Below are 25,288 nucleotides of genomic sequence, written 5' to 3'. Positions count from 1 at the left end.
AGTGAACTGCCACTACCATATAATCAAAACACAAGTTCCTTAGCAGCAAATTGCAAGTACATAGACAACTACCGCAACCAAAATCGCAGCGAATTCCGCACAGCTCGTTAACTCTGGCCATATGCAGAAACGCAACAAATTCGGCAGCAGAATCTCTGCTGCTGGGTTGTCATGTGGAAGGCCTCATGTCCACGGGCGGGTCGGATTCCGCATGTGGATGCCAGCAGTGGAAACTGACCCTGTCCGCGGCCGAGGACCCTGCGTACCTGTCCAGGTCTTCTTTTTTCTGTACTGTGGATGTGTGTGGAAGCACCAGCGCACATGCGCAGCACAGTATTTATTTATTTATTTCTTTTTTTTATTAAACTCCTGCTTTCCTATGAAATCCACGGACGGTCTGCAGCGCCAACTTCCCTTAACTTCAATGGAAGCCATCCGTGCGGGAATCACACTATAATGGAGCATACTGTGATTTGTTTTCCGCATGCGGAATCTGGAAAACAAATCCCCATATGTAAATTGAAGTGCGGATGTCCATGGTTCCCAATTGGCGGTTTGAACTGCAGATCTTCTGCGCGATTCCGCAATTCAAATCCGCCTGTGGACATTGGGCCTGAAGGTAGCCGTAGGGTAAATTTACACACAGCGGAAATGCTGCATATTTGCCGCAGCAAAGAATTCTCTGTCAAAATCTTCAGCACTTCCGCAAAAGAAACAACCAGCAGCACAGATTTTAACTTAACCCAGCGGTTTCTAGTGAGTGCAGTGTCAGGGAAGGAGGGGGGGCGGGGGACGGAATGCTGTGCCTGCTGAAATCAGCTGCGAATACATTCACCCCGATGATACAGATTCTGACATTTATTTTGCGGAAATGCTGAATACTTCTGTAGGTTGCAGCTGAAATTGCTGTTGCGAAATTCCACACTAAAATCCGCCTCACTGCAGACTTTGAAGTGAAACTGCCATTTTAAATTCCACATTAGAATCCGCAGGTTAGCCATGCGGATTTTGATGCAACATTTTCTGCAGGTTGGCTGCAAATATTCCATCCGTGAGAAAGCATCCTAAGGCCGGTTTTACACAGCAGAGATCCTCGCAAGTTACTTGTACGTTTCGAGACGCACAAATCTTGCACGAATATGAACCCCATTCTTTTGAATAGGGCCATACACACATGAGAATCACGGCATGTCCTATCTTTGGACGTGCATCACATCACCCATTGTGTTTAATAGGGCCAGCGGCAGCATCACACCATGACTAGGTGCATGCGATGTCATGTGAGGTTTCCCCTATTGAAAACAATGGGAGACACTCTGCGATCCTCTGTCAGCCGCATTGGAGGATCGCTACTTCCACGAAGTGATGCGAGGCGGTTTTGATACAAATGCGCCTCTCATCGTTGGCGAGCAGGATATTGGGCTGTGATTCACAGCCCGATATAGCAATCTCCCATGTAAAATTAGCCTAAAAAGGTTGTGTGTCACGCAGTCCTAAATTGACCAAAAGGTTGGCTGCAGCTCTTCCCATTCAGTTTAGCTGCTGCGTATAAGCACAAGCGCACCACAGACTTACGGAGAGCTGATTCCTACTAAAGCAAGGGACTTTTGGAGATCTGCTTTAAAATAAATAATTTGAATGTTTGCTGTAATTAACAATTCTACAAAAGACTTCCATAGAATTATCGCTGCACGGATCTGAGGAATGCCGCCTCGTTTAATAAAAAAATATTTATTGTAAAAAAATATTAAATAACTTACAGGAATGCAAGCTGACACCATAACCCGTATCACATTTCATCCACCCTCCAGCCAAACACATAAATCAAACATGAAGGGAGTGTAAAACAGGGAATAGGTCACAATTACTTATTTATGTTCAGCCATGGTAGGCACTGTGAAACGGAGCGGAATTATGAACTCTACAAGAAGGGCTAAAAGGGGTTGTCTCATGAAAGACATTCATGGTATCTCTATAGGATATGCCACCGACTAGAAAAGCATTGTGGTATTTCATATCCTGTTGGTTCCACTTGGCTTTTCAAGGCAGCCACATACATGGGCATTATAGTTAATTTCTTGAATGTTACAATCCCCTTAACTTGAAGGTCACTTGAAGTTGTAGTCCAAACTGTAGAACAATATTACGGAACTGTATAATGCTCTGGTTATAAAAGGTCTATGATAGGAATATAAGTATAACAATTGTAGCCATTGAGGAGTTCTTGCATTGATCAGGTCCTTGAAGTGTCCTTTTCACATTCTTTGATCCTTGGTTTTCTTGGTATTGCTTGATGCTTTTTAGTAGCCTACCAAAACACGAAATTGCAAAGTACATCACCTCTCATGGACCAGGCAAGTAGAGTGATTTTAGCCCCAGACTTCCATCAACACCTTCTTCAAGGATACTTAGACACTAAACTCCGCCCCCACAGTGCATCTGGTTATATGAAGTGCCAGATGAGCCAAGTTGTGGACTTAGTGTGATGTTGGTTGAGTCCGGTATTTAAAGATCCAGTAGTTTTGCGGTTTGACGATTCAGGGGTTTGGAGCTTTTAGTTGAGTTTCATAATTCATAGTGATTCCAGGGACAATGCAGATCCTAAAGGACAGTGATGAAGATTTCTCTCAATGGATATATTTGGAAGTCATGCTTTGAGGTAGGGAGTATAATGGATCCAACTCCCTTTATGGAGGAGGGCTTACAGATAGGTTATTGGATGCTACTTCTTGTGATGTTGGACTACATGATCGTCCTTTTATTGGTCCTCTAAGTCTTTCATTTTGACTGCGTGGAGAAGATGATTTGCCCCGCAGGATATCTACAATCTGAAACAAGACAATGGAAAGACTAAATGGAATGAAGAGTCACAATAATCTTTACAACTTCAAGAAACATCACATTCTTCAGGATAGTAAACCATCTCATGCCCTCACCCATCATAGGCCACTCATTGATCAGATGGCAATGGCTGAGTGGGCCTACAGTCCTCCTTCCATTGTGTGCAAAAAGAGCTCAGAGGTGGGCCACATCTCACTTCAACGAGATTACAGGATATTTCTAGAAACATCACCAATCCTCTCCTTGGGTGTGTCTGGTATCGAAACTCAATCTCATTCAAATGCATGGAGCATTTTTTTCATCCTGAACATTCCTCCTCTGTCTAATTAAGCTCCACCCAGGTTATGAAAGTTTGAAAATTAGAATTGTACATGATACATCATGGGACATAACTAAAACCATAAAACCAAGAAAAATCCAGATTTCAATCTTATAATTATCCTGTTATGTGGTCTATGGAGTCTTAGCAGGTTCTTAACCATACAGAGATGTGTTATGGAGCCATGCTTTAATTTTCAGTTAAAATGATACAAAACCATGCACTGGACGTTTTAGGAACTCGTCTCATTACAGAGGATTTCCATTCCAAGCTTCCTTTTAAAAAGTAATTAACATTTTTAGCATTCTTTTGATATTAAGACTGGTTGAAATTATTACCCTTAGCCTGCAATTCTCCACCTATGCTAAAGAAAAGATGCTACCTCCCAGTAATTTACAGTGGAATGAGACCAATGGAACAAGTCAAGTTTGAGGTGGCTTCATTGTTTTCGCCCTTTATCATATTTTTGTCCATTTTATAACATCACCCTTTTCCTTCTGCCCTTTTACCTACTACTCTCCTCACTCTAATGGCAGAACTCTATGATATAACGAAGACAATGCAGATAGGGGAGCAAGGAAACTGGATGGTTTTTGTCCAATGTTTTTATGCAACGACCCCACTATAGAATATTCACCATAGAAGATGAGGTACTAAAATATACAGGCAGAAGTACTTTTGGGCCAACATTAAGATGTGTTCCATGTCTAGGGTAGGACAGTAATAGACACTGGTGCCTCCTTATGAAATCTATTCTTAGAGTTCACACACATTTCCTGCCACTCACATGACTCAGATACAACATAGATTTCTATAGAATTTGGAAGTAAAAGTACCTTAAATATGTAACCTATTTAGAAAGAAATCAAAAAATGTCACCTATCTGCTGCTTTGTTAAAAAATGTATCCCTAATTACAAAATATAAACCAGTATCCCTCCACAGAGAAAGCTGTACAATATAAAGATGTTCTGCAACCACAAACAAAGGGTGAATATGCCAAGATCTGCGTTTCATACTGTGGACGTAATCCAAGGTATGTTGGAGTGAAATGCACCAGAGTTATTAGGAAGCGCATGTCTCTTAAGTCTGGTTTAGACACAACGATTATCGCTCAAAAAATCTTTTGAGCGATTTTTGAGCGATAACTGTTCTGTACTTTTACAGCGCAAGGTGATCGCTCAAACATTGAGCGATCACCTTGTGCTCCGAGCGGAGGATGCAGAAGACAAGCGGGCCGCTTGCCTTCTGCATCCAGCTGTTCCCTGATCGGAGCGCACAGCTGTTATACAGCCGAGCGCTCCGATCGGAGGATACAGAAGACAAGCGGGGTGGCCCCGCTTGTCTTCTGCATTCAGCTGTTCTTTGCTCGGAGCACCCGGCTGTTATACAGCCGAGCGCTCCAAGCGGGGGATGAAGAACACAGCTGGATAGCTGTGTACGTCATACCCCGCCTGTCTTCAGGGAGCGGGATAAAGCTGAAACAATAGTATCAGCTGTATCCCGCTGTGAACTCCTGATAACTGATCGCTGATCTTTCAGCATGCTGAAAGATCAGCTATCAGCGACGGCTTAACAAAAACTGCACGATGTCAGTGCAGTTACACACAACGATTATCGCTCAAAAGATGGCTTTAAACTATTTTTGACCGAAAATCGTTGTGTCTAAATCAGCCTTTAAAGTGGCATCTCTTTAGGGCTGCACAGTGGATCAGTGTTAGCAGCATTGACTTGCAGTTCTGAGGTTCTTGGTTCAAATCTCACCAAGCACAACATCTGCATGGAGTTTGTATATTCTCCCCCATGTTTTGTCAGTTTTCACCCGCACTCAAAAACATACAAATAGGTAGACTGGGTGTATCCAAAATGGACATTTACTCAAATTATGGGACATTCTAGAGAAGAAATCTTGGGGGCGTGCTCATCACCTGTTTGATCTGTACAAGCATTTGCAAAGTGCTGAGAAATTATATATCACTTCTATTTTCCAAGGAAAGAACTATTTCACTAAACTTGACCTGCAACCCAGGACTGTTCAGAATGAGAAATGACAGAATGAGTCAGTAATTTCCTATTTCTATATAAAATACCTAATATCTTCCATCATTACATAATATTGTATTGATAAAGCCCCTATAAAATAACAGTGAAGAAACAAATTAAAACTTTTTTTTCATTATTTTAGTTGAAAGGGGTTTTGTCATTAGAAAAAAAAAAACAGTACTTACCTATTTCTTCCGAGGCAGTCGTCTTACCGCATCTTCTCCTCGCTGTTCTTCTCCAGTCCCCCGAGTCACCTCACCGCAAGCCGTCCGGATCCTCTTCTTCCTGTTCTATAGCGTCCATTCTTGGCATTCTTCTTCCTGCAGGTCAGTGTGCATTACATCACTAGTGACGAAGCATTCATTGCCTAGCAGGGAATGCCAAGCTATTGCCGAGACTGCACATGTGCACTGTCTCACTGGGAGTTTTCATATACTATTGTAGAGAGAAAAAGCGCATGCGCAGTCTCTGCAATAGCTCGGCATTCCCTGCTAGGCAGTGACGTAGCGCACATTGACCTGCAGGAAGGAGAATGCTGAGAACACCCGCTTCATCACTGGAAGAAGAGGATCCGGCTGGCCGGAGGTGAGGAGACCCGGGGGACTGCAGGAGCCAGGAGAAGATCGGTGAGGAGAAGATGCCATAAGAACATTGCCTGGGGAGAAATAGGTAAGTATAGAATCTTTTTTCTAATGACAGAACCCCTTTAAGGTCATTTTAGTTTGCAAGGTTTTCATTTCTGCCGCCTCGTATTCCATCAGCCATAACTTTGTTTTATCTTTTATGGACACATAGCTATATGAGGCATTGTGTTTTTGTGAGTTAAGTTGTACGTGGTATTTTCAGAATGTGAGATACTAAATATGTGTATATTTTTAAGTATTTATTGTCTTTTATTTAAAGGGCCACTCTGGTAAAAACACATTTACCCATTCTTGCCCCCCTCACCTGACTGCCAGTCACACTCTGGAGGTCTCCTCTGTGTATTCCTGCCTCTTCCCTTCAGTTCAGCTTCCTGTCATACGTATCAGCCACCATCTTGAGAGTGAGATTTTTTTTTTCCACTTTACTCTGAATCTGTACTAAGATGCATCAGCATAGCATTAGCTAGAGGCTATACCATTCATGCCTGCTGAGGGGACGAATAATTATTACTTTCTAAATTCACCCACAGACTATGAGTTTACAATCAGAAGGATGAGCTGTGATCTCTTCTATTATAACTGTGTGGCAGAAGCTGTGTGATCATCAGCAGTAACTGTGAAGGAATTGTCTATGTCCCCCTCTAGACAGTTTCTGTAATAGAGACTCTATAATAGCATTACACAGTCTGAGAAACTGACTAGTTTCAGAGAGCATAAACCCAAGTAGACCTGAGGGCTTGGTCAGAAGAGTGGATATTCGCGCGTTTTTACGCACAGGAAAAAAAGCACTGCGTGCGGAAAAAAAACGCGTGAACACGTCCATTGCCACCCATATATTCTATCTTTTGTAGGTGCACACAGTGCGTTTTTTTTCCCACGCGGAAAAATGCGCGAATATCCGCTCATCTAACCGAGCCCTGAGCTGGTCAGAACTGAGATGACATGACATGACCATCTGAGGAAAAAAAAGAGACTGGGAGTTTCAGATAGCAAGGAATAACTAACCAAGGTAACACCAGCTCCTTTATATATAATTGGGGGTTAGCTACATCATGAATGAAAAAACATAAATCATTGGAGAGGCCCTTTAAGTTATTTTTGCAACTAAAACCTTTATTTACAAACTTAGCATTACCTTGACTTTTAACATTTTATGATTAGCGATGAGCAATTAGTGGAATAATCGGTTTGTGCCAGTGTCAGGCAAATTTCATGAAAATCATCATGAATCGGGTTGTCGGATTCTGACTCATTAAAATTAATGGGAGTAAAAATCGGGTTCGCTAATTTGCCCTCCACAAGGTCCCCAATGCAGCCAAAGACCCACAAACTGCATGGGAATACCGCTACATATCAGGTGAACACTGCGCTCCTCCCAAAAATTGGGTAAAATAGTGTACAGGGGTGTAGGGGGTCAATCGTAGCACAGGGGAGGCACAGAAAACAAAAGAAGGCTACACAGAGTCTCCTAGATTAAAAAATACACCAAGGAAGACAGCGGGTGTGCTGCTTGTTATAAAACCAACGTTATACATTTTACAAGGAGAAAATCTGCAATATCAGTGCAACTCTCAAAGACGGCCCCGCTCCAAGGAAAAGCTGCATACAAGTCAGTGGGTCCCCTAGTGTCCATTGTGCGAATCACTCATAAGGCTACAGTAAAGCATATCTTCTAAATGCTGTTAGGTGTAGCTCAAGCAAGATGGCAGCCCTCATAATCATGTATAGAAAACAGAAAAAAAATCTACAAATCAGAAAATAAAAATAGATTAGAAAAATGGAAAATGCTTTTTTATCTGGTTTTAATAAGAAGGTTTTCAGTCCCTTTAAGAGATTTTGAACTAATAGCGGTCTAAAGACTGGCACCACCGGTACTGTTGTATCTTGACGCCAACGGAATCTAGGGGCTGACCAGGGTTTACAGGAGTGAATGCCCCCTGTCAAGCCCCTAGCTTCCAATAGGCTGTTTGTGTGTCTGCTGTCCATTATTTCCTCTATGGAGAGATGATGGGTGACCTGTCACCACTTTTCATGCGGCGCAGCCAGGAGGGTTGGTAGTGCGCTGTGGAGAAACAAAGTAACAGCAAAGCTGCTACAGCATTGGCATTTACCTGTCACTGTGGGGCCAGCAGCAGCAGAGGCTCCGGTTATGGTCCGAAGCACAGCGCCGGGGACATTCTGAGCCACAGCAGCGGGGTGCAGAGTGACTGGAGAAGATGAGCGGAGCACAGCACCAGGGAGCAGTGTGAGCCACAGCGGCGGCATGCACAGTGGCAGCAGCGGAGAGATGGAGTACATCACAGGCCACAGTATTTGCAGCAGCGGCGGGGTGGTGAGGTACGTGACAGCAGCACGCAGGTCACTTAGTACAGGCAAGTCTAATACTCGCCCTAACCCTCCACCGATGCATAACTATGGGCAGTGAACAGCTGGGGGGATGGGAAAGCACACAGACAAAGAGCCAATCAAAAGCTAGAGGCTTGACAGGCAGCGTTAACTCCTGCAAACCCAGGTCAGCCGCTAGCTTCCGGTGGTGACAAGATACAACAATATCGGGACCACCTTTGAAACCCCATTCTCCATATAATCTATAGTATATCTCAAGAAGTCATTCAAGTCTAACTATCCCTTTAAAAAAAAAAAAATAGGACGTAAACATATCATTGAATTGAGCATCTGATAAGCTTTGGGGTGATCCTCATATCGAAGAGTATTTTCCTCTGCTGACAGTTATGAATTCCTCCCAGGACACTTTCGCAATGACTACTGTTGTGGTGTGAGTGGGTGGGGACTGTTTGTTGAATTCTTCTGAAAGTCAAGCATAGGGTGAACAATAAAAGGTGTTTCTCGCTTTTTGGCAAAAGTTCACTAAAAATGAAACTAGCTTTGTTGTGCATTGTGCAAGGTTTACACTACAGGATGCTGCTATGGTTTACAATCCAGTTCATTTTCCAAAGAATTGGGTTTAAAACCATGTACAAGTTCAAAGATAAGGCCACTAAAAAGTAGATGTCTACCATATAGTATTAGACAAGGGCTCCTCGTGAATCTATCATTTACTGTGACACATAGAGAATTCAAACCCAGTCCCTTAAGGGATGGAAACCTCCAATACAACAGTCAAGGAAGTACGCCATTGATATCAACAGTGTTGGTGTGCTCTAACATAATACATAAAGGTCTAGATGTTCAATTAATCATTGAGGCCCTGCTTTGAAAATTGGTGGATGTTCCAGATAATGGACCTCACCAAATGTCAGCTTGACATTTCAAGCTGTCAAGTTAGGCTTATTTTTAAGCAGCTTGCCCCCATGGACAAACCTTGTCTATTAGTCTCCTGGTGATGAACTAAGGGCGAAGAGGTCTCTGTTTGCAAATACAGTAGGAACACCTATGTAGCAACCCTTTGCTCTGCTCCAGTGAGTCTAGGCTCTGACACAATAATTGCCCTCAAAGGTCGAACAGAAGACCTCTCTATTTGCTAGTGACTTTGAAGCCAATCACTTGCCACTAAGTTATATTGACAGTGATTATGCACATGTTCTGTACACATGAAGGCTGGGCACAGAAAAACCCAGTCTGACACCTGAGGGAAGCCCTATGTAGCAGGACATAGGCATAGAAGCTATGAAAAGATTTATAAAACCTTTTTTGAAAAAAATACATTCTGAAATGTTACATCAGACTTTTATTTTTGCAACAGTTGGAATGATTCATCCCACTCTAGAATCACTCAGAACGTGCATTACCCACGTAGGAAATTAATGTGCAGTTACCATTTACATACTGCAGTGACTACCTGGAATCATGTCAGTATCGCAGATGGTGGTATCCCTACTCAGATTCAGAATTCGATGTGGACGAAGGAGTTACAAAACAATATTTATTTACAAACTATAATATGGATTAACAACAATGGTCAAGTAAAATAACTGTGCTAGTGATTGGTTGATTACTGTGATTCTTTATGTTTAACATTGCAGTTTGGAAAAACTAAGGTTGATGGAATGCAATGTACGGTAACCCCTTTTGTGATAAATGCCCCCAATTGGCCTCTTAGGAAAGCTGCTTATGCAATACCCTGCCAAAATTCTTTTTTAAATGACACAGCCTCTCACCCAAATCCAAGTAGAAGTTCAGTGTCTGCATTATTATTAACATGATCCCCACTAGTAGGGCTGTTACAACAATTTCTTTAAAGAAACTGCCACAATCTTTTTGCAGCCCTCACCAGGGGGTAGTGCCTGGCATGTGCAGTAGTTTTGGAGAAACTTGCATTTAGGTAGTAGCAGCCAGACACAGAACTAGTTCTGCATATTCATGAGCTGCAGCCTAGCCACACCCATCTCATCCTCCAGCCAATGATAGGCTGCAGTTTCTCTATAGATAGTAATAAGCAGAGAGGTGTGAATCATTGACTGAGTGTAGCTAGCCTGCAGCTCATGAATATACAGGGCTACTTTAAGTAGTCATCTATGCATTTGCTGCTACTGATAAAAGACAAGTTAAGTTTCTCAAAAAATATTGCACAGATACAAACAGCAGACATAACTAATCAGTGTGACTGTCACTACCTTATGCTACCCTCAGAGAAGGGTGCAAAAAGTCAGAGTCTCTTTGATTGTGCACGTGTCAGATTTGATTGAGGCCGACCTCACTTACGAGTCGATAACTACAAATTCTGAAATGTGCTCCCAGGCCGTTATCTATAGTTGAGCAGCCCAGCTCCTTACTCTGCCTGTTTCTGAGCCATGGATTGATCCTTCACTCAATCCTCCAGCAGATTAAAGCTCTGGTACATGACAATGCTGTCTCCAGCTCCCACAGCCTTCTACACACTGCTGCCAGCCCCACTGCATCCAGTATAGCATCTAACTTACTCTACACTCAGGGGCTAAACCAAAACTCCCCTTCTTCTTTCACAGGCCTTGTGCTCTCTCTCTCTCTCTCTCTCTCTGCTTTACACACAGACCCTGCTTCTCTACCACACACTGTGGTGTGGCACTATGCCCATTATATGGTGTCTGGGACACCTAGAAGGGTTGGGATGCTTCTCAGCATTCTAGGGGTGGAAATTAACATGGTGACGTCACTGGGGGTGGGGCTTAATGGTGGCAATCAGGACACATAACTTATCTAATTAGAAGGCAGTGGGTCAGTGCTCTCCCCTCTTACATCAGTACACTAGGTTGCTCCATTAGGAGAAACCCTGCCCACAATCCACTTTTGAAGGTCATAGGAATAAGAGTCTTCTACTTGGCACTCTCTTCTATTGACCAGAGTGTATAGTCACTGCAAAGACCAGATCCCACTGTGGAATATTCTGTATTACCTTGTTGGCCATTCATTGCAAACGAGCGATGGATTAATATCTCCACCGACTGGAAGTAAGTTACCCTATTAATTAATATCCAACTGTTTAATAGGCATTACAACGTGACTAGTAATGTAATCCAAACCTGCATACAGACAGATATCTATTTTGGGGTGCACAGGTTGGTTTTGGTTGGCTAGGTGAGAATCAATTAACACAAGTCCAGGAAGAGAAGGAATAGTAGGTTTCTTCTTCTAGATAACACCAGAGGAGAGAGCACCATGAGAGTTTAAGGAGTCTAATAGTCCATGCAATGCTACCTGAGAAAAAGGTATGCAAATAAGCAAAGTAGTATGCCTCTAGCATGTATTGAAAAGCTACTTCTCCATGAGTCTAACCTTTTAACAGATGTTAAAACAGCTCCCTGCAAATGGGTATTCTGGTTTGGCTTACATCCCAAGTCATGTTGCATTGCTTGGTAAAGTCGGATATTGACTCATAGAGTAGCTACTTTCCAATAGGTGGCATTGTGGAGGCGCTGTTCCATCACTGATTTGTATAGCTCTCTACTGTGGGGCACTGAACAGGGAGAAGCATCACCCCCTAATCGCCAATCATTAAAGGGAGCGCAATATATTGGCCTCTGCATGAGGATTATTCAGCTGTGTGCAGCTTTCTTCAGGTATAACAGCTGATTCAGCTATTTCACCTGCTGGACCTACAGCAATCAGCTGATCAATTTAGCATTCGGCCCCACCCACCTGTGCTCGTGGCCCCTCCCGCTTTCTGATTTTAGGGAAAAATACTTGTTTTAAAGGAATTACAGTAGTTTGGAATAAAACGTAGATAGTTTAGACACTGGTCTATTATGAAATCTTACTTTATCACATTATGAGTCAGTGAACAGTAATAAGACAAAGCATAATATAATATGTCAGTATGTTTATAAAGAGTGAAGTCGAATCCAACAAAGGACACATTGTGCTTAGTCGGATTTGAACATAGGACCACAGCACAGCAAGCCAACAGAAGCCTCAGAAGGATGAGAAACAAAATTCCATATAAAATGTTGTCCTTGATCAGACTTGGACCTAGGATCCTAGGGCTGCAAGGCAACAGTGCTAATCATGCACCACCGTGTTTTCTTCAGCCTTCTTCCTTCTCCTCCTCTGGAGGAGAAGATCTTCCTTTCTTTCTCCTCCACCAGATGAGGAAAAAAAAAGACTCAGAAGCAACTCGGTGGCTGAGTCGTTAGCAATGATGCCTTGCAGGTCCTAGGGTTCTAGGTCAAAATCTGATCAAGGACAAAATTTGTATAGAGTTGTGTGTGTTTTCTTCTTCTCCTCCTTGCTCGGTGGTTAGCACCGCAATGCTGGGATCCTAGGTTCAAATCTGACCAAGTAGATGTTGTCCTTTGTTAAATATGAACCTATAGTAGGAGGCTAGGACGCCAGCACTGCAAGGCAATGGTGCTAACCGCAGAGGAGTAGATGATGATAAGTTTAGGTTCACGCCAAACCAAGTTTTTAGCAAAGTCTGTCCCAAAACAGGTTTCAACTGTATTAGTGCACTAGCTAGATGCTGCCGAAAGTGTCCTGTGCAGCAGTTTTCCACTATAGATTCTGTCATGTATCACATACAGGGATTCGGAATGTTGGAATGTTAGAATGTTACGCCCATTGTATAATATTTTTACAACAGGCTTGACATATCTTATTGACATATATGTAAGCTGAATGGTAAGATTTAATGGAAAAGTGATAGTTTCCTATGGACGACCAGCTGTAAATGTGTGCTGTACAAACAAGGGGATTTTTTTTTTTTAACCTTCATCATGTTTTAATACAACTTGAAAAAAATTGTTCCCGTTCAAAGAATTTTATAACTTGCAGATTTCAATAAAGAAATAAGCCATTGTGAGCGCACACAAGGATCCATTTACTGTCCCGTGAGTCATGGAAGAATTCAAGAGGAACTAAAGTTCAATAGTTTTATTTATTGTAAGGCCAATACTGCACTGGCACATAGTGAAATACTATTGTTCATTTTCCTGGAAGCATCATTGTCTCTGTACCCGCTATTCTAAGGCCTCATTCACAATCATATTATGGCTCTGTAACACCTCCAAGTTGAAAGATGTTGTAATAGGGATACCATATGCTACTATAGGGACTTATTATATACCTGTATGGCTCTAATTTCCCATGACATGATGGTATATAGAGATTTTTTTCTTTTAGATGTTGTAGAAAATGGACAGAAAAAAAGTGTCATCCTCCAAAGGATTGTGAAAGCATTGCTTCTGGGAAAAGGTTACTCCATAATGCAGTACTGCGTGGAGCATTATACTGAGTCATGACTGTCCGTTTACAGCTCGAGCTCCATGTTAACCTAAAGGGAAAGTACATTTTTGCAAAGAACTTGTTTTATTGCCCTTTCACACCCTGCACTGTATACGATCGTCTGGTACTTAAAGGGGTTGTCCCGCGCCGAAACGTTTTTTTTTTTTTTTTAACCCCCCCCCCCCGTTCGGCGCGAGACAACCCCGATGCAGGGGTTAAAAAAACAACCCGCACAGCGCTTACCTGAATCCCGGCGGTCCGGCGTCTTCATACTTACCTGCTGAAGATGGCCGCCGGGATCCTCTGTCTCCGTGGACCGCAGGGCTTCTGTGCGGTCCATTGCCGATTCCAGCCTCCTGATTGGCTGGAATCGGCACGTGACGGGGCGGAGCTATACGGAGCCGGCATTCTACACGAGCGGCCCCATAGAAAACTGCAGAAGACCCGGACTGCGCAAGCGCGGCTAATTTGGCCATCGGAGGGCGAAAATTAGTCGGCTCCATGGAGACGAGGACGCCAGCAACGGAGCAGGTAAGTATAAAACTTTTTATAACTTCTGTATGGCTCATAATTAATGCACAATGTACATTACAAAGTGCATTATTATGGCCATACAGAAGTGTATAGACCCACTTGCTGCCGCGGGACAACCCCTTTAACAAAAAGTGCTGTATAATAATGCTCCAGATCCCAGATAACACCTATACAAGCCATTAAACCCCTGAGATGTAGTGGTCTACAGGAACTGAGGCCTCAAAGTTAGTTATATAGAGGGTGGGTGTATCCTCTGCCACCCCATCTGTATCTCTCTAACGTGATTATGGGGTGGCAATGAGTTTCCATGGCAGGCAGGGGCCTAACAAATGCACTACACAAAAATAATTAGGACAGCGCTTCACAGTGTAGGGTATATGTACCCTTTTCCAAGGTTATGGTTTGAAAAAATTGAAGGGACTTACCGGGTGTCTAGTGGGGTTCCATATGGGGAACACTCCACTAGCACCCTGAAGTCCTGGTTTGCTTTTCAGTTTAGTGGGAAACCTTTAAAGTCAATCCTTATCCTGTCCAGTCAGGAGAGCCATTGAGAGCTATATGTCGACTCCTCACCAGGTGGCATAAAATCAGAGTATTCCAAAGTGAAAAAATAAAAAAGTTCTCTGCGCTTGTTGGACAGATAATAATCAGCCTGTCATGTATTTTGGAATAAAACGGAGATTCATTTGATTCACTGGTGGTGACCTTGCGTGAGCCTGTCCAACAAGCGCAGAGAACATTTCTATTTTTTCACTTTGGAACAAATGCCCTATGCCTGCCTTGTATATGTGCCTACTAGTCAGGCAAAAACAATTGATTAAAAATACATAAATTTTAAATAAAGATTAACATAAAAAAAATAAAATCCATTTTTACAGTGACAAATTCCCATAGTTGCCACATTCATAACCGAGCATATGATAAAGTGATAATGTTATTCATACCACACAGTCAACATTATTCCTACATCTCAAGAGGATGGCAGAATTTTTTTCTCAATTAAGCCTTTAAAAAAATAAAAAAAGCTAATCAATGAGTTATATGTACCTCAAAATGGTACCTTTAAAAAAAATAAACTATCGCAAAAAAAAAAACAAGGTCTGCTATGTTGACGGAACAATTTAAAAAAAGTCATGGCTCTCTCAAAGTGGTGGTGCAATTTTTCTACGAAATGTTTTTAAAATTCTGTATATATTGTAAATAAAAAAACCTATACATATCTGGTGTTGCCATGAACATATTGACCTGTGCAATGAAGTTAAAGGTTCCTTATACTGTACAATGAATGCTGTAAAAATACAAATAAAAGAAACCACAGTATAGCAGAATGACAGGTTTTTTCCTCCCCTCCCAAAGAGGTACTCAAAAACTGTAAGATAAAAGAATAAAACTGGTCCTACAAAATATATAAATTGTCAACGGAAAAATAAAAAAGTTACCATTGTTGAAATTCAGAGATGGAAAAAAAATTGCTGCATCCTGAAGGCCAAAATATGCTGTGTGCTTATTAAACAGGTTTTCGAGGACTTTATTACGGATGACCTATCTCAGGACAGTTCATCAGTAGTTAATAGGCGGGGTTTCGCTACCCAGGATCCCCAGCTGATTAGCTGTTCATTGTGGACAGAGGTGGAAGCAGACAGATCTGGCTTAGTTATGCAGGCATAGCTCTTATTCAATTCAGTGAAGATAAGTCATCAATAGTAAAGTCCTAGAAAACTCCTCTAAGAAGTAAAGAGCTCATATTGAAATCTATAGGGCACGTTCATGACTGTTTTTACACCAATTTCTGGCATAAAAAAGTTGCAAACTTTTGTTCAAGGTACTTGCACAAAATTTTGTGACTCTTCTACTTCCTGCACCAGCCTCAGGATTTTTTTGAAAAGTGGGCAGGGCTTTGGACTCTTGTATGATTTATACCAGAAAGCAGTGTAAATTATAACAGAAATGTACACCAGATCGGACCTGCCGTACATTTCTGAGAAGGCCCCCTGAGGTACCGGGGATGCTGCAACCAAACTCTATGCAATCTGATTCTGCAGTCATATTACCACCCATCTATCCCCTACTTCTTGATATGATACTGACTGCATGGCTGCAGGATCAGACTACACAGAATTTCTTTGTAGTCTGTTACCATGGAGACTCAGATATCTGCATAGGAGCTGTAAAGACAAAATACTAGATTTAAAGAAAAAATAAAGACTATTTAAAAAGTTGCAAAACGTATTCATTTACAGTATAAACACTTTGTCGGTGAAAGTGTACCATCTCTTTATAATAATTTTTTCCTACCATTGCACAACTCCAATAGAGGACGAAACTGTGGGTGAGTTGTGGTGATTGCCAGAATTTCTATGTTGGATGTATTACAATTGTGACAACTTTTTCCTCCTTAGAAACACTTAGGGGTCTGATTGTCTCTGGCTGTCATGGCATGCTGACAATAGTAGAATTGCAACAGCTGGAGAGCTAGAGGTTGCAGACCACTTCCTCAGACTGTCCCCATCTCCGGCTCACCTGTCTGTCCTTTGCTACTGTCATCGCGGTGTCGTTGTGACAGTTCTTTATGGTACCATCTGCTCCACTTCTTAGTAGTAAACGTGTTATCTCAGAAAGCCCTCGTCCACTTGCCACATGCAGTGCCGTGTTCCCTGCATAACTCGTTCCATTGACTTCTGCTCCCTTCTGTAGGAATTAATTTTATTAGCATTAACAGTAAATTCTGGAATCAAAATTTTATACATTTCGGAGAACATTTAGCTATTCACGTGTCATTAAAAGGAATATTCGCTTAAGCCTTCATGTGCAAAGATTATGTACAGCAGCAGAGAGTCCCTACAGGTCTGCATTACAGACCCATAGGCATACCATGTGCCTCCCGAATACTCAATCAATGGAACATCCCAAGTTTTTTTTTCTTGTGGATCATTCCTGTGCCTTGGTATAAAATCAGAGGTACCTTGTGGGCCGAGAGGAAGCTATGGGCGCCATATTACAGATCCATAAGACAAGGATATGGCCGGGAGGGGGTTATATAATCTTGAATGAATAAATAAAGCAAAGTCAATCTAGAATGGAGAATTATACAATTGACTGGTATGAAGCAGCGAAAAGAAAAGGTGGGAGAATGATTGGAGTAACCCGTAACTCTGTAATCATGCCTGGAAGCCTTCAAGACCACGGTAAGGCCATGGAGGAAAGAGGATGAAACGTGGTGCAATACTATGGAGGTGTTGGTCAACCATGTGGACGCCCTACTGGAAGTGGGCATAGAATAACACGAAAATTCAGGCTGAGAAAAACTGATGTATGGCGCAACCTTCCAATAATAACCGCATAAGGTGAGACAATATACAAAACTTCTTTTTTATTGTGATATAAACCAGCTGTAAAATGTGTTTTGGAGCACAGAGCCTCGTCAGTAATCTGGGATATGTACTATACTCTTTACCCCTGTCCTGTTCACTTAAAGTGACCCTCCGGTTTTAGGGTGAGTTTCTGTCCCCGGACTGAATGAATAATACCTGCTGCTGTTCTTCTCTGCTAATGTCCCTTTGATCCACTGGTTAGGGATCCTGTTTTCAGCTGTCCAATAGCAGCTGCAATTTTCTAGTTACCTAATGCACCCTGTGCAGTGGTCTCTCATTGGCTAGCATAAATCATGTGAGCAGTGCTGACCAGTCAAAGAGCAGGTATAACACATTGGTAGTCTAACACTACCAATGCACCCAGGGGATTTGGTAGTCTAAAGAATGCATTGGCCTGCTTGGATAGTTGAAAATGGGACCCAAAGCCAGCAGATCAGAGGGGCAGTGGCACAGAACACCAACATCAGGTAATATAACTGCCTCCTCTGGACCCAGGACAAAATTTGGTCCTAAAACCGGAGGGTCGTTTAACCCCTTAATGCCCCATGACATACATTTACATCATAAAGGTTTGTATTGAGCAGGGTTGGGGGTCGATCCTGCTCCATACAATATGGGTGTTAGCTGTCTGTGACCCTATGGGGACTAAAAGAAAATGCAAAAGGGATAATAAAAAAAGTTTATTTTTGATTAAAAAGGGTAATATGTTTACCCCTTAGTGATCACCCATACGTGTTTTCATGTCCCATGTGTCTAGGCTTTATTCTACATGGCAATAAAAACACGGCGGCCCTATAGAATAAAGCTACTGGGTTGGGTAGTGTGCCAGATTCCTGCTATCAGCTACTGGATATAACCGACAGCTGAGAGTTGTCAACGGGCGCCACGGTGTGCAGTCCCTGGTCACGTGATCTCTGTTATTTAATGAATAATCGCAATCACGTAAAAGTTTTAAAAAAAAGTTTTAAAAGTTAAAGTTTCATCTCCTCTCACAGATCCAATAAGATCAGTACCTATAATGCCTATATAATCTATAAGAAGTCCCCAGGAACACTCATTTTCCTGTTTCCAGTTCCAGGAGCAGCTTGTTGAGCGCCTTCCATTTTGAAACTACTGCAGCTCAGCAAGCTTACAAAGCCTCACATAACACCAGATTGTATACCCCATATTACCTGAAAACGCTGCGGAATAAGTCGGCGCTATACAAATAACAAGTCCCTTCCCCTGTTCTATCTTCCTTTTTTATTGCCCCATGTGCCCATCCCAACAAGGCCTCGGTAATTACCCATCTTTTGAGATATACCATGCAGTTTTACATTATGTAGATATGAGACAGACAGATAGACAGACAGACAGACAGACAGACAGACAGACAGACAGACAGACAGATAGATAGATAGATAGATAGATAGATAGATAGATAGATAGATAGATAGATAGATAGATAGATAGATGATAGACACATTTACACACACATACACATACACACACATATACACATACCCCGGGGCCCGGACCACTTCTCCATGTGATAGCAGCAGCACAGGCAGACGCAGCAGCCTATGTCCAGCAAGAGGCAAGGGAAGCACATGATGACATCATCACTCCTGCCGACCCATGTGGCTGCCTCCTTCGTCCTCCCTTCTGCTCTTCTCTGTTTCCTCTCAGGCTGACTGCACTGCCTGCCCCGTGATCGGTGCAGTGTTGCAGACAGAGCAACCAGCCGATAATGCACTGAATGTGCATATGTATATGGCGGAGGGTGGCTTCTGGGCCCCCTCAGGGCAGGGGCCCAGTCGCCACTGCAACCCCAGCGACCCCTGATGGTACGCCTATGGTAGAAACCTTTTCTGGACTACCTACACTACTACAGTTCGATATGTACTAAGCTGTATGACAAGGACTAGGTCAGGGTATTTGTTTTAGTTTACTTTCAGCACTAAGGGCTCTTTCAGACAGATGTATTAATGTACACATTTGCGTGCCCAATACTTAGAGGATAGACCCCATTAATTTCAATGGGCTCGCTTTCATTTTCTATTTTTTAGCACACATTTCGTGCGAGGAAAAAAACGCAGCATGCGCTATACTTGTGCATATTTGTGCACCAAAAAGACCCCAAAGAAATCTATTGGAGGTGTGCAAGCGAGCACTGAATGTGCACGGAAGTGTGCAATACGCTGTACAATTCTGTAAAAAAAGAATACATCTGGACTTCATTAGGCTAAATAGCCTTTCAAATCAGGGCATGGTAGTGTTTCATGAACAAAAAGTATGCGCCGGCATGCGTTCAAAACAGCCTCATTCATAGCGCAAATATGTTGCAGTAAGGTGAGCGTTTCTGCACATACGCTTGTGTGAAGTGGCCATAAGGCTGGTTTCACATCTGCGTTGGAACCTCCGGTCAGAGGTTCTGTCGTAGGCTCGGCTCAAAATACCAGAAGAAAAAGTTTGGCAGCTGGATGGAAACAAAATGGACCACATTATAGTCAATGAGGTCTGTTTGGTACAGTCCTGAGAAGGAGCCATTCAGCTGCGGGGATTCCCCTTACCTGCTCCCCGAATAGATCAGGAAAGTGGAACCCCAAGCACAGGTGTGAATTCGCCCTAATTTCCAGTGAAGACCCAGGATTCCACTATACATATTGTTACACTTTGGCTGACTGGTTACATTGTAGCCATGTACAGTATACTACATATACATAGATATTCACCTGAAGCAGAAGTGACACCAGCTCCTCAGATCTGCTTTCCACGGCCTGGATTAACGGGCTCTGTCCGCTCTTTAAATCCTGTAGTAGAGACAGGAGTTAAGGATGAAGAGCACACATTTCTACATCAAAACTCAAAAGATCTCCAATAGTTTCGTCAGAAACGTACCACTTGTATGTGTCTATGGGGCGAATGTTTATGCCTTCACTCAAACAAACCAGGTGTACTTTTTATTCTCTTATCATTGGAACAATAGTTGCTGTTATCAAAGCAAATAAAGAAGTTCCAAGCAATAGTTCAGGTTTCCACTACTGGAACACTACCATTACAATGGACATGCCAACCTTAACATAAAATGTCTTATTGCTTACATCTATGTGTATTGAGGGAGTTAAGTCGTCATTTACACAAACAGAAATGGGAACAGATAAAAGGAACAACGTTGGCATCACGCTCCCTCCGTACTTATTGTTAGCCACGATATGTGTAATCAATATCAACAATATAAACAAGAAAAACATCCAAAAAGTAAGACAGTAAAGGGTATTGTACCACAGCATTCACATCCGCTCCATGCTCCAGTAAACACACAGTGGTATCCCTACGTCCTGACCTGACGGCCACATGCAGTGCAGTCATACCTGAAGGAACAAAGAAAATAGGTGTGATGAGTGACATGGAGCCAGCTATGTTACAGGACAAACATACTGATACATTAAAACGCACAACCCGCCAAGTGAAACCGCATTACACAATGCAGAGAATTGGAAAGTTTGTTTTGCATTTACAATCATTAGGTTGCGTACCAACATATGCATATAGAAGAATACAGAATATGCAAAGCCAAGGAATTAGCAGTCACTGAGCATCTGCTGTCACTTGGTGTAACAGTTTATGGGGACCTTTACAAACGCATCAGTGGATTAGGTGATCATCTGATACAGAAGGTGTCAAATTTAACGGAAGGAAGTGGGTGCTTACATACTTAGACTTGTTGTCATATACTGTAAATAGCAGGGGACTTCCTTTGTGACGTCACTGAAAGGAGCATTAAATGACTTTTAGAATCCCAATGTGTTACCCATCACAACCAGCAGGGGCACAGTAGTACAAGAGAGTATGGCTGCCAGGAGCCATACTATAGAAGTCTTATTTTTATCATGTTATTTGCAGTTTGCACAAGATCTAAATTGTACAAAGCCATAATATGACAGTAAAAAGCTTTACAGGTCCATACGGAGCCTCAAAGAAAAAAGCATGTCATGTTCGGATGCAGTATTTAGTAAAGTATTGTGAAGCACTTGTCATGTGGTGGCACTATATGGCAGAGCCACAATGTACATAGAGCTGTCAGCCCCAGATGCAATTGCAGAACTAGGAACAGCTAAATCTTTGCATTAAATGCTTGTGTTTTAGGGAAACAACATATCTCTAACCCCATTTGTTTTGTCAATTTTTGCATAGTAATTTGACCTTTAGGTGGCAGTGTTCCAAAAACAGCTTTCAATTGTATAACAACTAAATTATGCTGTGTTTATACGTAACGATTCGTTCAAAAAAATCATTTGAACGGATGAAAGTGAATGAAAATCGTTTGGTCTAACCGACGCACGAGAATAATTAAATTTTTTCGTTCATTTTCCGCAGGCATAAAAATTATTGGCTCGTTTGCTTAATGTTTGGTTTAAACAGCAATCATTCAGTTCCTGTATTCACTTATACGGGGACTGAACGATTCTTGTTCAAATGAGCCAGCAATGCCTCTGCCTGCCTAAACGGGCTACGTGAGTGCGAATGAGTTAGCGGTGACATCACTCGCACGTTCAAACGAGAATCGGCTCGGCTAAAAGGAGCATTAGTGATCACCAGGCACTGGGCAGAATCTCATCAACCGCACACCCAGGAAGTCATTACTAATATCACTAGCATCCAGGAAACGAGGTATGCTACACAACAACATGCATATGTACGGTTTTGCATATTGTGGGAAACTTGGATGAACACCTCCTAATTTTTCACGTAATCATTTACATAATAGGAGACAACAAGCAGTCAGACTCTTCTTTGTTAACTGGTTGAACTGTCATAACTTCTTTGTTTAAGGTCTTTTCTACTTTGCAAACTAGTTTGCCACTGGAGTGTATTCAATCTAGATTTGTAGGTCATGAACACTCTTTCTTTAGAAGACTTTGTAAACTTCATTTTGAAAAATTCAAAAAAATTCTTGGACTTAATAAAAATGTATAAATTACATTTATAAACGGTATATTGCCACAATATTGTATTCACCATCTGGATTACATAATCACATGATATTACATAGTCTCACACCATGGTAGTTGGTGGCTTCCAAGTCTCTGATTCCAGCCGTCATCAGCACCTCTAGGCTCCTGATACTTCCATATTCACAGGCCAAATGAATGCAGGTCTGTCCATTGCGGTCGGGGATTAGAGGGGAGGCTCTGTGTTGCAAGAGAAGATCCACAAACTCTGGTTGATCAGTGATTACTGCAAGGTGAAGTGGCGTCTGGAGGAAGAGGAGAGGATATAAAGAGTCAATGAAGAAGGACAAAAGACTGGATAAAAAAGTCGTCATCCTGATATTTGACTTTTTCCAATTTTGCTCCCAAGTCTCCGTGCACTGCAACGCGCTCTCATAGCTTTTGCATGCCGTAGCGGTATCACAGGCCTATTAACTACTTCTATGGCACCTATTGTATGCATTGCTATGAGTTTTTTAGCTAGGAGGCATAACCCTGGTTTAACTCTCCCTAATCCTTGAGTGGTGTCAATCCAGCAGAAGAGGTGGGAGGTGCAGGCAGCAGAAAACAACCTCTTTTGAAGTTGACTTTGGAGCTGAACACTTGCCACTAGAGTCTTTTTTCTCATAGACAAGTCACAAATAACCTTTTAGACCTTTCCGACCAATGCTAACCACCCTCCATCTCTACGGATGTTGGGTTGGCCCTGAGCACCAATGCCTCTGAAAGACTCAAGGTACTCCAGTCCAACACAATGCTAACTTCTCATCGGACACCTGCTAAATGGTCATGAACAATTCATCTCTTATGGGATAAAAGGACATCTAAGTGCTGGACCCTTGGAACGTGGAGGAGCTGTGGGATACTCAGAGACTGGGCCAACATACCAACATAGCTTCTATACCATGTAAGATGGGAGAACAGTGCTATACATTTCCAGAGCAGAGATGCAATGACACATATAAAGTGGTAATGTTAGACAGAACTGCAGGTATATTCTGTATGACCGCATACTTTGCATTCAGAGATACACATATATAGCTGCAAGTTATGCCTCTGGCACAAACCAACTGTACAAAAGAGCTTCACTTTGATTTTTGAAGAGACACTTTTTGTCCTCTGTACACACTAGAGATGAAATATTCTGCAGAATTGCACTCATTCATTCACAATATTCTCTAAAAGCTGAAGTATAATACCGTAATTACATTAATAAAGTACATTTTGCTGGGTAAATGACACATACCTAATCTCTACAATTTTAAATTAATTCTAATTCTACGGCCCTACTAGGGTTTATGGACACCATAGAAGGACTTGGGACCCCCTTCTGAGAACCTGAGTTCTGGCTGACTTGAACCGTCCATGTATTACATAGACAGCCATGTAATAATGCATAGAGCAGCCAGCCATATCATTGCCATTGGTCTTGGGAGTTTCGTATGCAGCAAACAGCTGAAGTCTGCGGCAGCTCTCGAATGGTAGTTTGTGATGAGGCAACCTCTAAGGGCCCTTTTACGGGCATCTGCACCCAACAGGTTGTCCCATATAAAAGGGTCCCAAGAAATAGCTCTCTGTGAAACTCCCCAACCTTAATGTAGTGCAGATGTAGCTGAACTTATCATTTACCAGCTGCTTTTATGCTCCTAGTTAAAAGAATACATTAAGTTTGCTATATTCAACCTCTCTCTGACCTCTGGCATCTTTCCCTCTTCTTTCAAACACGCCATCATATCCCCACTGCTAAAGAAACCGACTCTGGACGCGACTGATGCTGCCAACTACAGACCCATCTCAAACCTCCCCTTCATCTCCAAACTACTAGAACGCCTAGTTTACTCCCGCCTTGTAAGCTATTTATCAGAGAACTCTCTCCTAGACCCCCTACAGTCTGGCTTCCGACCTCAACACTCGACAGAAACTGCCCTTACTAGGGTATCCAATGACCTACTGTCAGCCAAATCGAGGGGCGATTACTCCCTACTGATCCTCCTTGACCTTTCTGCAGCGTTTGACACTGTTGACCACAAACTCCTCCTCAGTATGCTACGCTCCATTGGCCTAAAGGACACTGCCCTCTCCTGGTTCTCCTCTTACCTATCTGACCGCTCTTTCAGTGTCTCCTTTGCTGGCTCTACCTCCCCTCCTCTTCCCCTTGCTGTTGGGGTCCCCCAGGGCTCGGTCCTTGGCCCCCTTCTCTTCTCTATCTACACAGCCCCTATTGGACAAACCATCAGGAGTTTTGGCCTCAAATACCACCTGTACGCTGATGACACCCAGCTATACACCTCTGCCCGTGACATCTCTGCACCCTTCCTCCAAAACATCACTAACTGTCTGTCCGCTGTCTCTAACACCATGTCCTCTCTCTACCTAAAACTAAACCTCTCTAAAACTGACTTACTGGTATTTCCACCCTCCACTAACCGACCTCATCCTGACATCTCCATCTCAGTGTGTGGCGCCACCATAACTCCTAGACAACACGCCCGCTGCCTTGGGGTCATATTTGACTCTGATCTCTCTTTTGCCCCCTACATCCAATCTCTGGCCCGAACATGTCAGCTGCACCTCAAGAACATCGCAAGAATCCGCTCTTTTCTCACTGTGGAGACGTTAAAAACGCTTATTGTCGCCCTCATCCACTCCCGGCTCGATTATTGCAACTCGTTGCTGATCGGCCTCCCCTGTACCAGACTCTACCCTCTCCAATCCATCCTGAATGCAGCAGCCAGGCTCATATTCCTGTCCAGCCGCTACTCGGACGCCTCTGTCCTGTGCCGGTCACTGCACTGGCTGCCCGTTAAATACAGAATTCAATTCAAACTCGCTACCTTCATCCACAAAGCCCTCCACAGTACAGCGCCACCCTATATCGCCTCCCTCATCTCAATCCATCAACCAGCCC

At 42.7% G+C, this 25,288-nt stretch overlaps 1 protein-coding gene across 1 annotated transcript in view; it reads right to left on the bottom strand.

The window, feature by feature from the left end:
* Positions 1–1,715: 1,715 nt before the first annotated feature.
* The window catches only part of BCL3 (BCL3 transcription coactivator), a 59,067-nt gene continuing 35,494 nt past the window's right edge, over positions 1,716–25,288 (bottom strand). Inside the window, exons 4-8 of the mRNA XM_066607169.1 lie at positions 22,451–22,646; positions 20,672–20,760; positions 20,122–20,199; positions 16,557–16,724; positions 1,716–2,828 (exon numbers count right to left, since the gene is read on the bottom strand). Coding sequence (XP_066463266.1) covers positions 2,688–2,828; positions 16,557–16,724; positions 20,122–20,199; positions 20,672–20,760; positions 22,451–22,646 — 672 coding nt within the window. The 3' untranslated portion in view covers positions 1,716–2,687. The remainder of the gene's footprint in view (positions 2,829–16,556; positions 16,725–20,121; positions 20,200–20,671; positions 20,761–22,450; positions 22,647–25,288) is intronic.

Source organism: Eleutherodactylus coqui, chromosome 6, assembly GCF_035609145.1.
Source record: "Eleutherodactylus coqui strain aEleCoq1 chromosome 6, aEleCoq1.hap1, whole genome shotgun sequence".
Lineage (NCBI taxonomy): Eukaryota > Metazoa > Chordata > Amphibia > Anura > Eleutherodactylidae > Eleutherodactylus > Eleutherodactylus coqui.
This window is presented reverse-complemented; position numbering and strand designations above follow the sequence as displayed.